General features: G+C 25.3%; 1 protein-coding gene across 1 annotated transcript in view; it reads left to right on the top strand.

Annotated features, from left to right (window-relative positions):
• The window catches only part of LOC145846299 (integrin alpha-6-like), a 39,766-nt gene extending 28,098 nt beyond the window's left edge, over nt 1–11,668 (top strand). The window contains exons 19-28 of the mRNA XM_082953176.1: nt 539–660; nt 1,106–1,282; nt 2,669–2,672; nt 2,893–3,042; nt 3,319–3,530; nt 5,035–5,152; nt 8,165–8,254; nt 9,150–9,327; nt 10,551–10,725; nt 11,409–11,668. Coding sequence (XP_082809302.1) covers nt 539–660; nt 1,106–1,282; nt 2,669–2,672; nt 2,893–3,042; nt 3,319–3,530; nt 5,035–5,152; nt 8,165–8,254; nt 9,150–9,327; nt 10,551–10,725; nt 11,409–11,468 — 1,286 coding nt within the window. The 3' untranslated portion in view covers nt 11,469–11,668. The remainder of the gene's footprint in view (nt 1–538; nt 661–1,105; nt 1,283–2,668; nt 2,673–2,892; nt 3,043–3,318; nt 3,531–5,034; nt 5,153–8,164; nt 8,255–9,149; nt 9,328–10,550; nt 10,726–11,408) is intronic.
• The last annotated feature ends 888 nt before the right edge of the window (nt 11,669–12,556 follow it).

Raw genomic sequence — 12,556 nt, 5'->3', positions numbered from 1 at the left:
ACAGGGCTCATTACGTACAATCGTTAGATGGTTAGATGTTGTTAATTTTTTTTTATAACATATATTTATAGTAAATCTAGTAGTGATCTTAGCTACAGTGCACATTACGTGCAATCGTTAGATATTTACACGTACAATCGTTAGATGGTTATGATTTGTAGTGTTTATCGTCTTTTTTAAATAGATATATGCATTAATGATCTCAGTTATAGTACACATTATGTACGAACAAAACGTTTAATATTTTTAAATACAATTTATTTTTGGTAATAGTAACTTTAGTAGTGATCTCAGTTAAAGTGCGAACTACGTACAATCTTAGCTAATATTTGTAATAAAATTTGTTTTATATATTATTTAAATCATTCATATTTTTAGTAATAATGCGTGTTATGAACAACATTTAGATGGTGTGAATTTAATTGCATTTTTACTATAGTTTAAATTCAAACAAGGTATCAGCAACAACGCTCACTATAATGTATGATGAAATTATTCAAAATATTTCAGTTCTAATAATATAATTGCATTTACACAGAGGGCGAAACATGGAACAAGATTGAAGAAAACTCAGCGGGCGAAACTCTCTTGGTCATTTCAAAATTCAGACAACTTGGAATCCAGTTTTCAGTGACGAATGAGGGGGATGATGCCCATCAGGTTAATTATAATATCTTGCATATAACTTAAAGGTATTTTTGTAGACACAATAAATTTTGTGTTTAGACACAATGTTTTGAGCGCGCTTTTTATATAGTTCAATGTTCGCTTCAGGAACTTAACTTCAAATTTTTTAATAAATCTATGTCACAAAAATAAAAACAAATTAAGCTTAAAACTTGTGAGTTTTAGTTTTTATATCTGCTTATAATTAAAAATGACTGCTTATTTACAAAGTAGTACTACTTGTACTTTTTGTATATTAAGATAACTCGAATTAATTTTGCTAAAAAAAATTGTTTTCTTATCTAAGTAGTGCTTTATTTTAAAGAGTCCAATATAAATGAAATCAACCAAAAACAAGATTTATTTAGAAACTAAACTAGTATGTCTGCAAATTTCTACTTGTATATTTATTTAATTATGAGCCTTCGCTTTTTTTCAGGCAAACTTGACGGTAGGCCTACCAGAAGGCCTCAGCTACATCAACATAATTCCCGAGCAGAACCTGCATTCGGTGAATCAGCCAATCAACGTGAACCTTGGCAACCCCATGGGGAAAATAACCAAGAAGTTCCTGCTGAGGTTCAGAGGTAATGGCACCTTCCTGGCTGATAAAGAGGTAAGAACTGATTTTATGTTTTTAAGTTTTTTTTTTGGTTTATTTATTTATCAAAAAGAATTATAAACTGTGTACGTTGTTTTTTTTCTTGCTTCCTGTGTCAACCAAAAATGTTAAATTCGCTAAAAACTAAAAAATAGGTGCAAACATTTTTTAAATATTAACAACAAAACTACAATCTAAACAAACTATAATGAGTTATGTTAAGTATTAGTAAAGAATTAAGTTCGCAATCAAAAACTGTTTTATTTATTGTTATAATAAAAATAGATGCAATTTTTATGCATTATGCAACCTAATAAATAAAATTATCACAATAAAGATTTACTTTTGTTAACTTGGTTACTGTAGTTATAAATAAAGCTTTTTTTCGTAACTATAAATAGTACCAACTCTTCTGAAGTTCAGCATTATAATTGCTACTTTACCTAAGTTTAATGAACTCAAATTTCATTGGTAACCCAGTAAAAACTAAGGTATTACTTTGTTGATTTTGAAAAATTTAATCCACGAAAAGTATTTCACATACTTAATTAAGTTGTAACATTTTTGTTTGAAACTATTAACAAATGATTTAAATCAAAGTTTTCGAGCTAAGTAAAAACAAATTAAACAACATATTTTTAACTTTAAACTGCGTTTATACAGTTTACAAATATTTCTAATACTTTTCAAATGTGCACTAATAATTATCCAATAATTAAAATACAATAAAAAGTTAATAATGTGTTAAGTCTTGAGAAAATTAAACTTTTCAGACGAATATGAATTATAGACCTCCTAGCTAGTAATCTTGTGATCCATTAATAAACTGGTGTCAAAAGTGCAAATAAAATAAATAAGACATATTTGATTTTTTTTTAAACAAATGTAAAACCGATAAAATACGTTGAACTGTAAGTAAATAGGAAAGGTAATTAGCTGAAACATAGCTGAGGTTTTTCAACACACCTGAATAATACTTGAACCTACTAAACACTAAAGCAAAAACAGTTATGATGTATGAAACAGTTATAGTTTGTTTCATTCAAAATACTTAAGTGTTTTAAAATGTTCCAAAAAATTACTAGGTCATTTTATATTTATATTTTATGATATTTAAAAATAAAATTAGAAAAGAATAACAAAAAAAGTATCTACATTTGTTCAAATGATTCGGAGTAAACACAAAGTTTAAAATTAATCTTGAAAAATCTTATTGTTATAACTGTTTAGAAAATTTAGCGTTTGTTGTTTAAACTTTTTAAAGTTACACTTTTACTTCAAACACATTACTATATTTATGTTAGTTTAATGAAATATACAAGAACGTTATTGAAAAAATTTTATATTAGGAAAAACAATCGCACTACCTACAGGTACTATAAACATATATGCGTACAATAGGATGGTAACACAAATACATGCAGTAGAATTTTTAACTAATAATATAAAATGCATAAAAAAATTTAAAAATGTGGAGACAGTAACTTGGAGTTTAATTAAAAGTTTTATTAAAAATAGTAAAACAAATGTCCTAGTTACTAAAGTAAACTTATTTCTGATAACAAATGCTATAAACAGGTGAAAACTATAGTAAATTAATATTTATTAATAAAAACTCTAAACAGGTGAAAACAGTCACAAAAGTAAGGACGTCTTCCATCCAAGATCACAGCATTTATCACTGAATCTAACTTGCAGAGTTCAGGTAGAAGGAACTCTTTTGATCGTTTCGAATTCTGTTCCCGGTAAACTAACACCCGTTGGTAGCGTTATTGGTGAGTTGGATTATAGCTTTTATAAATTTTCTATCTATTTCCATACCTTTTTAGCTGGTTTTTTAAGCAGTACACAATCAAAAGATAGGATAGTACTAGAACATGTTCTGTCCATTTAAAGTATTTTAAGGAACCCTATAAAAAGTTTAAATATATTTAAGACGATTGTAAAACTATTTTCTTCAAAACACAACATCCTATAATGATAATATGCATGTAGACATTTAAGTATACAGATCGTTTAAAAACTAAATTAAAAATTTCTCCAAACCACAGGCGAATCAGCGGTCAAGACACCATTGATGGCCGGGGCGAAAGTGACGCACTCGTACGAGCTGACCAATCACGGTACGACAACACTGAACAACCTGCAGTTCCTTATTGACTGGCCCCTGCAACACGACAACAAGAAGTGGTTGCTTTACTTCGTTGACGCTGTGGTGCAGACGGTTGCTGACGGTGTGGAGTTGGATTGTGACTTTCCAAAGGTTTTTTTTGTGTGATTCACTTATAATTTGTTGTATTTATTAACATTTTAGGTAATAAATAGGTAATATTATTCAAAACCAGCTGCTATTGTGTTCATTTGTAACTTACATACTTATAGCATACAACTTTTACGAATTACTTCAAATTACTTTGTTTTTATGCATTAAAAATATATGTATGTTGCTACAGTAATACTTGAATGATCACAAGTAAAAGATAATTAGTTTGTAACAATATTTTTTTGTTTTGTATGTTTTATTTATTGTTCCTGCATTTCATTGATACTTTTTGTACGGTACTGTAAACCTTGAACCCAAAAGTAAAATATTTACATTTAATTTTGTCAGTACATTTTGTAAAAATAATAAAACTGACAAAGTAAAGGTTAAATAGTATTTTTTTATGACTAACACTTTTAAATTAATTTTAATGTAATTTTTTTGTTCGAGTTCATTAAATTACTACAACTTAGTATGTAAAATGAATTTCGTATTTTACAAGTCAAAAAAGTATGAAAACGATTGGATTTTTTTTTTACTTTCTTTTGTTATTTTTAAGTTATTTTTAAGGTATAAAAACAAAGTAATTTGAAATTAATTTGTTTAAGTTATATGCTATAAATAAATAAGTTACAAATCAACACTTTAACAGCTGTTTTTGAATAATACCATCTTTTTATTACATAAATGTTAAGCTTTGATATGTACGATTTGTTTTATGTATATAAGCTTTTGTAAATTTACAAACTAGTTTTAAAACTTTCATTTTAGTCGCTTTACAAAATATACTTGTTTTTGTATTAATAGATACTACTTTTTACTTCAAATTGAGCGTAAACTTTTTGATATTTTTGTTTTTGTTATTTGTTTATTACTTCTTTACCACCTTTGAACCAAATTTTAAAGCAATATTTGTTTAATGATTTGTTCTTTAACATTTATAGTAACTTTTTTACTTAATTTTTTGTTTTATTTAGTTCTTACTGTTATTATAAATGTGTAAACATTTGTACAGTTTTTACTTAAAAACAGGTTCTATAGTTAGAATTAAACTTAGTGTTTATTATATTTTGAAATTATTATTTTTTAAAAAAATTTTGCTAAACTAATTCTATTTATTTAGAACGCTAATTTTTAACAGAAAAATTATGAATAATAATTTTCAAATTGATGCAAGAGTTTTAATCATATCAGTTTTAAAGCAATTTAAAATTATAACAGTATAACTTTTAATAATGTATATGTTCAAAATTCTTGGCTGAAAATATTTTCTGTCTTAAAATCAAAACATTTAGAACGACGCTGAAGAACTAAAGTAGTTATCAAAATGAAAGTTATATTTAGCTGATATTTTTTGATCAATTTGACAGTTACTATTACTATGCTTATCAATTTTGCTGTTAAATACTTTTGTGCTTTAAAAAACTTTATTCTTACTGTTTAAATTGCTACAACTGTGATATCTATCTTTCAATCTCGATGTTTTAATTATAAACTTTTACAGAATCTAAACCCTCTCAACTTGACATTCAAGTCATCTAGAAGACGCAAAAGAGATTTCGAAGAAAGTGAAGAAGATGTAGAGGTAGTAGGAGCAGGACCTGCTAATATTAAAACTGCAGGTTTGTAAAATAATTGTTCTAAAAATAATAGTATGTGTAATAGTTAATATAATATAATAAATACAAGGATTTATGTAGAGACCTGTTATTATTAAAACAGCAGGTAATTAGGAATAATTATTCTGAATACAACACAAAACTTTAAACTAATATACAGGTACTTCTACATAAAACTGCTGTTAAAAAGAATAATTATTCTGAATACAACATAAAACTTTAAACTAATATACAGGTACTTCTACATTAAAACTGCTGTTAAAAAAGAATAAATATTCTGAATACAACACAAAACTTTAAACTAATATACAGGTACTTCTACATTAAAACTGCTGTTAAAAAAGAATAATTATTCTGAATACAACATAAAACTTTAAACTAATATACAGGTACTTCTACATTAAAACTGCTGTTAAAAAAGAATAATTATTCTGAATACAACATAAAACTTTAAACTAATATACAGGTACTTCTACATTAAAACTGCTGTTAAAAAAGAATAATTTATTCTGAATACAACATAAAACTTTAAACTAATATACAGGTACTTCTACATAAAACTGCTGTTAAAAAAGAATAATTATTCTGAATACAACATAAAACTTTAAACTAATATACAGGTACTTCTACATTAAAACTGCTGTTAAAAAAGAATAATTATTCTGAATACAACATAAAACTTTAAACTAATATACAGGTACTTCTACATTTAAAACTGCTGTTAAAAAAGAATAATTATTCTGAATACAACATAAAACTTTAAACTAATATACAGGTACTTCTACATTAAAACTGCTGTTAAAAAAGAATAATTATTCTGAATACAACATAAAACTTTAAACTAATATACAGGTACTTCTACATTAAAACTGCTGTTAAAAAAAAATAATTATTCTGAATACAACATAAAACTTTAAACTAATATACAGGTACTTCTACATTAAAACTGCTGTTAAAAAGAATAATTATTCTGAATACAACATAAAACTTTAAACTAATATACAGGTACTTCTACATTAAAACTGCTGTTAAAAAAAGAATAATTATTCTGAATACAACATAAAACTTTAAACTAATATACAGGTACTTCTACATTAAAACTGCTGTTAAAAAGAATAATTATTCTGAATACAACATAAAACTTTAAACTAATACAGGTACTTCTACATTAAAACTGCTGTTAAAAAAGAATAATTATTCTGAATACAACATAAAACTTTAAACTAATATACAGGTACTTCTACATTAAAACTGCTGTTAAAAAAGAATAATTATTCTGAATACAACATAAAACTTTAACTAATTATACAGGTACTTCTACATTAAAACTGCTGTTAAAAAAGAATAATTATTCTGAATACAACATAAAACTTTAAACTAATATACGGGTACTTCTACATTAAAACTGCTGTTAAAAAAGAATAATTATTCTGAATACAACATAAAACTTTAAACTAATATACAGGTACTTCTACATTAAAACTGCTGTTAAGTAAGAATAATTATTCTGAATACAACATAAAACTTTAAACTAATATACAGGTACTTCTACATTAAAACTGCTGTTAAAAAAGAATAATTATTCTGAATACAACATAAAACTTTAAACTAATATACAGGTACTTCTACATTAAAACTGCTGTTAAAAAAGAATAATTATTCTGAATACAACATAAAACTTTAAACTAATATACAGGTACTTCTAACATTAAAACTGCTGTTAAAAAAGAATAATTATTCTGAATACAACATAAAACTTTAAACTAATATACAGGTACTTCTACATTAAACTGCTGTTAAAAAAGAATAATTATTCTGAATACAACATAAAACTTTAAACTAATATACAGGTACTTCTACATTAAAACTGCTGTTAAAAAAGAATAATTATTCTGAATACAACATAAAACTTTAAACTAATATACGGGTACTTCTACATTAAAACTGCTGTTAAAAAAGAATAATTATTCTGAATACAACATAAAACTTTAAACTAATATACAGGTACTTCTACATTAAAACTGCTGTTAAGTAAGAATAATTATTCTGAATACAACATAAAACTTTAAACTAATATACAGGTACTTCTACATTAAAACTGCTGTTAAAAAAGAATAATTATTCTGAATACAACATAAAACTTTAAACTAATATACAGGTACTTCTACATTAAAACTGCTGTTAAAAAGAATAATTATTCTGAATACAACATAAAACTTTAAACTAATATACAGGTACTTCTACATTAAAACTGCTGTTAAAAAAGAATAATTATTCTGAATACAACATAAAACTTTAAACTAATATACAGGTACTTCTACATTAAAACTGCTGTTAAATAAGAATAATTATTCTGAATACAACATAAAACTTTAAACTAATATACAGGTACTTCTACATTAAAACTATTGTCAAATAGTTGGTTTTATACTTGTTGAAAAATTTCATTAAACTTAAACTCAATTATGCGTTGTTATACTCAACTTGAAATTACAAAGTAGTTAGAACAGTTGACAAGGTTTCTAGCTGTCTGTAAATTTATATGTTATCTATAAACTAGACTAAAATTTTTGAGTTTTGTATAGTAATTTCATTAAGGCTAAGTTGCTTTGGTCTAAATCATAACATACTTCAAATATTCATTAATTGTAGCAGAAGTTTTAATAATTTTTTGTTTTAAGACTCTATAGTTTCTAAATATTTAAATAATAGAAAACTAAATCTGATAGCTCGTAAGAAATTTTATAAGCATGTGGTGTACGAATCGATGACCGAAAGGTTCCTTTGTACACCATGTCCTTAGACCAAACTTTTTGAGCGCTTTTTTATCGTTCAATAAGCAACAATAGGCAATAAAAGAAACATAAACAAGAAACTAAATTTAAATTTCAAATAAAACAATTACAAAATAATTTCCTAAATATCTGTTTTTTTATACCAAAAGTTTCATAATTGTCAAATACCTATATTATTTATATCAGTGTTAACATATAAAAAAAATTCATTTTTATACAGGATCTAAGAGTGGTTCAAACAGAAATTCAAACAAAACAACAATTTTTGAGTGTCCAAGTGCCAAAGGCTGTGCTAATTTCACTTGTTCAGGTATAAAGTTTATAAGAGTGTATATTAGTTAATATAAAGTTTACTTTTTCACATAACATAATCAGTCTACACAAATAACGTGTTCAGTATTTTATTATTATAATACTAAATTACAAAAAAAAGTGTTAAACAACAAATTAATTTTTTAAACAATTTTAGTTCCACATTAAACCCAAATTAAAATAACGTTTATACGTTTTTTATCTTAGTATCCAAGGTCAAACAGTCTTTTTCTTGTAATTTATATTATTTAATTCCAAGTATAATTAGATTGTAATATCCAACTTTCAATAACAGTCACTTAAACTTTTAATAAACAAAGTTACAAAATTTTTCCCACAGTAAACCAAACTCTAAATTTACACGATTTTTTATATCATTGAAATTCTAACAGTATTTTTTGTAATTTAAATTACTTCAGTTACAAGTTTAACTCTACAGCTGTGCAAAATTTTTTTTTTCTTCAACTTAAAACAACAGCAACTTAATACTTCCATATTCGAGCAAACTTAAAACTATTTTTTATACAACTTTTTTTTTTATTCAAATTCAATTTTTTTTTCTAATTAATTTTATTTAATTTTAAGTATAGTTATTAATCTTTCATTAACAGACACTTATACTTTAAAGTTACAAATTTTTGTAGCTCATGTTTTTTTAATTACAACCAGGTATTTACTTCATAGCTGTACATTGTGCAAACTATGTTGTGTTCTTTAACTTAAAACAGCAACTTATATATATTTTTATTCATCCCAACAGTCAACCAAATTCCGTGTTATTCAGTAACAGCAACTTATAAATATTAGCAAAAGTTACAAAGTTATCCCTTTTTGTAGCATTCAAACCCAAAGAGATTTTTTTTACCTTATATTTTTTTTTTTAATTTATACAGTCAACCAAATTCCGCGCGGTCAGACGGTGATCCTGAAGCTGCAAGGAGTCTTGTGGAACTCAACGTTCATCGAGGAGTATAACGACCTGATCTACTCCATAAACCTCGGATCCCACATCGAGCTGATGAACAGGGAATCGGGTTCGATCAAGTTCACTTCAAACTCTCATTTCGCACAGTGAGTGTTTTGATCATGTTTACGAGTATAAATATAATTTCTATCTATAAACAGTAGATTGGTATACTTATTTTATCTGAGCAAGTTTTTTTTTTGAGTATATTCATTCCGATTCAATAAAATTTGTCAGTCTAGTTTGTAGATTTGTAATATGTTTTTTTTTATGTAAGTTTTTTAGTCGTACTTACGTATAGAAGCTACTTGTTTTATAAAGTTAAATATAAGCAATGGCTGTGAAAATCTTGAAATCAATGAGCTTCACTGACAAATTGAGCAGAATCGGGTTCAATCAAGTTCACTTCGAACTCTCATTTCACATCGTAAGTGCTTATGAGTATATTAATTTCAATTTCGTTGGGCTTTATAGAAAAACCTTTACAAACGTGGTAGCAACAAAAATTCTTTTGCCTTCCCCTCTTAATATCATAAACTACGAGTCACACGCGTTAAAGTTGAATAAAAAAAAATAAAGTTTGAAACCCCAAGTTTTTTTTTTTTATTTCTCATTAAATACTTTAACTTATAAAATGACTCATATACATATAATGTTTTTATAATGTGTAATAAGACAAAATATTTTCACAGCAAAACCTCTACAAACGTAATAACCTCAAGGATTCTCTATAACTTTTAATACCATAAACTATAAGTTATACAAATTAAAAGTTGAATAAAAAATATTTAAACTAATAAGATGAACTTTTTAAAAGTCATAATGTGTAAATACGAATTATTACAATAGAAAAACCTCTACAAACGTAATAAAATCAACGATTCTTCAACCTTCCTCTTTAATACTATAAGCCATAAATCATAAACACTTAAGTTAAAAGAAATAATATTTATAACTATTAAAAAGAACTTTTCAAGAGTCATAATATGTAAATACGAACAATTTTCACAGAAAAACCTCCACAAACGTAACAACATCAACGATTCTTTACCCTCCCTCTTTTAATACCATAAATCATACACACTTAAGTTAAACAAAATAATATTTATAAGATGAACTTTTCAAGGATTATAATGTGTAAATTTGAACAATTTTTATAGAAAAACCTCCATAAATGTGGTAACATAAAGAATTTATTCACTTTTTATACCATAAACTATAAATAATACACATTAAAATTCAAGAAAATAGTATTCATAACTCATAGTATGAACTTTCTGAGGTTTATAATGTTTTCATAATGTGTGATAAATACGAATAATGTTCACAGACAAACCTCCACAAACGTGGTGACAACGAAGATTCTTCAACCTCAACCTTCCACCAACATATTCGTGGTGGTGGCGGCCATACTAGCGGGAATAATTCTGCTGGTCATACTGGTGCTCATACTGTATTGCTGCGGATTCTTCACAAGGCAGAGGGACTTCGGAGGATACCACAAGGTAAACGGTTTAATGTTTAAAAAATAAAAATAAAAAGTGTTTCTCAATTTACTAAACTTTTATTGTTGTTATTTATTTAAGAATTTTTAGAGCTAAAAGAACTATCACATTCAGAATACTAAAGATTTTTTAATAAATTTTCGTTATATTTGATTACTTTTCGAAGTTTACCAATTATTATTTTAATTTATTTTAATTATTTTAAACAGTAAAAATTTTATTATTTAAGTTTATTTAGTTCTATTTAATTAAATTTTACCTAATATTATATCAATTACTTTTCGCCAGGATAGTATATAGTAAATATTCTTAACTTTAGATTTCAATTTTTTTTTTTTTAAATAACTTAATAAGGAAAACACTGAACATTTTGATATTCAACTTAATTCAATTTAATACATTTTAATGTATAATTTAACTCAAGTTAATACTTTCTGCTGGATAGTTATCAAAATTCAAAAAAAATAGGTTTTTTACTATTGGAAGACATAATTTTCAATTAATTAAAGTTCCAATCACATTTGATTACTTTTTAAGAATTACGTACCCCGACGTAATTTGGTTACTTTAAAACTTCAAAAAAACTATCATTATTTATTTATATTATAATTCAAAATGTAATTTAAATTTCAAAAAAAAACATTTATATATTATAGTTCAACTTATTTTATTTTTTTCATCAGGCGAGACACCACAAGCAAGCCAGCAAAAAGCAGGAGGAATCCCAGTGGTTGAACCAGTAGCTGTGACGTCATAGTAAGGACTTTTGTGACTTCATAACAGTTACCTACGTGTGCTGTTGTGACGTCATAACTATGGTTTTAGGTCGTATTTCCTGATGTGACTTCCAAATTATTATTAAACAGCTTCAAGAATTAAATTGAAAATGATCCGGGTTTAAATTCGTTCACAGTAGTTCTTTTTTAAATTATAAAAATAAAAATTTAATGATTTAAGCATGCAGAAAGTTAATTATTTTTATTGTGACTATTTTTTTGAAATGATGTTTAAAAAAAAATGTTGTTATTTTCCTAGGTTATAACTTTATGCATATCCAAATTTTTGAATTGTTGCGAAACTAAACTTTTTAGAAGTGTTTTAGTTTTTTTTATGTTTTTTATGTGGTGCAAACATAAAAAAATTGAAATCTATTTTTCAGTTTTTTAACTTGATGCCTTTTAAATATCTAATTATGAAAATATAAAATAACTAAAAAATATTAGAATATTTTCAAAAGTGATATAATATAATATAACACTTTAAGCTGTACTTTTGACAGCAGAAAACTTTGCTTCTTTTCAACTTAAAAATTCTAAACTAAATAACATAATCCATGATAGACTGTAGTTCTGTCATAATTTGTTTTAGTTTTATTAGAAAACTAAGCTGCTTCATATTTTATAAATACTTACAACTAGCTTTCATTTTTGCAAACTATTATTTAAACTTGTTTGTTTTTTTTTTGCATATATAAATTTACAACAGTATTATTTAAATATTTTTTTTCATGTTACAAAGCTTTTCAGATAGTTTTTTTTGTGCTTAAAAATATATACAACGACTATAAAATGGTGCTTTTTTCAATTTTTTTACAGGTTCATATCCTAAATTTCAAACTAAATTTTAATTGAAACGGTACAAAACTATTTATCAAGTCTAGCTGTTATAATAATTCATATACATGCATTTATTTGAAATACATCAAGTTTAAAAAGTACAATTTTTAAGATACATTTCAATTTTCTCCTACTTTTTTGTTATTTTTTAATTTGATGCCTAAGAAACTATAAAGCTGTTTTAACTTGTTTTTTTTTGTGTTTTAAACCAAATA

This window comes from Thalia democratica, unplaced genomic scaffold (genome assembly GCF_965202585.1).
Source record: "Thalia democratica unplaced genomic scaffold, ktThaDemo2.hap1.1 HAP1_SCAFFOLD_409, whole genome shotgun sequence".
Taxonomy (NCBI): Eukaryota; Metazoa; Chordata; class Thaliacea; order Salpida; family Salpidae; genus Thalia; species Thalia democratica.
The sequence above is the reverse complement of the archived record's forward strand: the minus strand, read 5'-3'. Positions and strand labels throughout refer to the sequence as shown.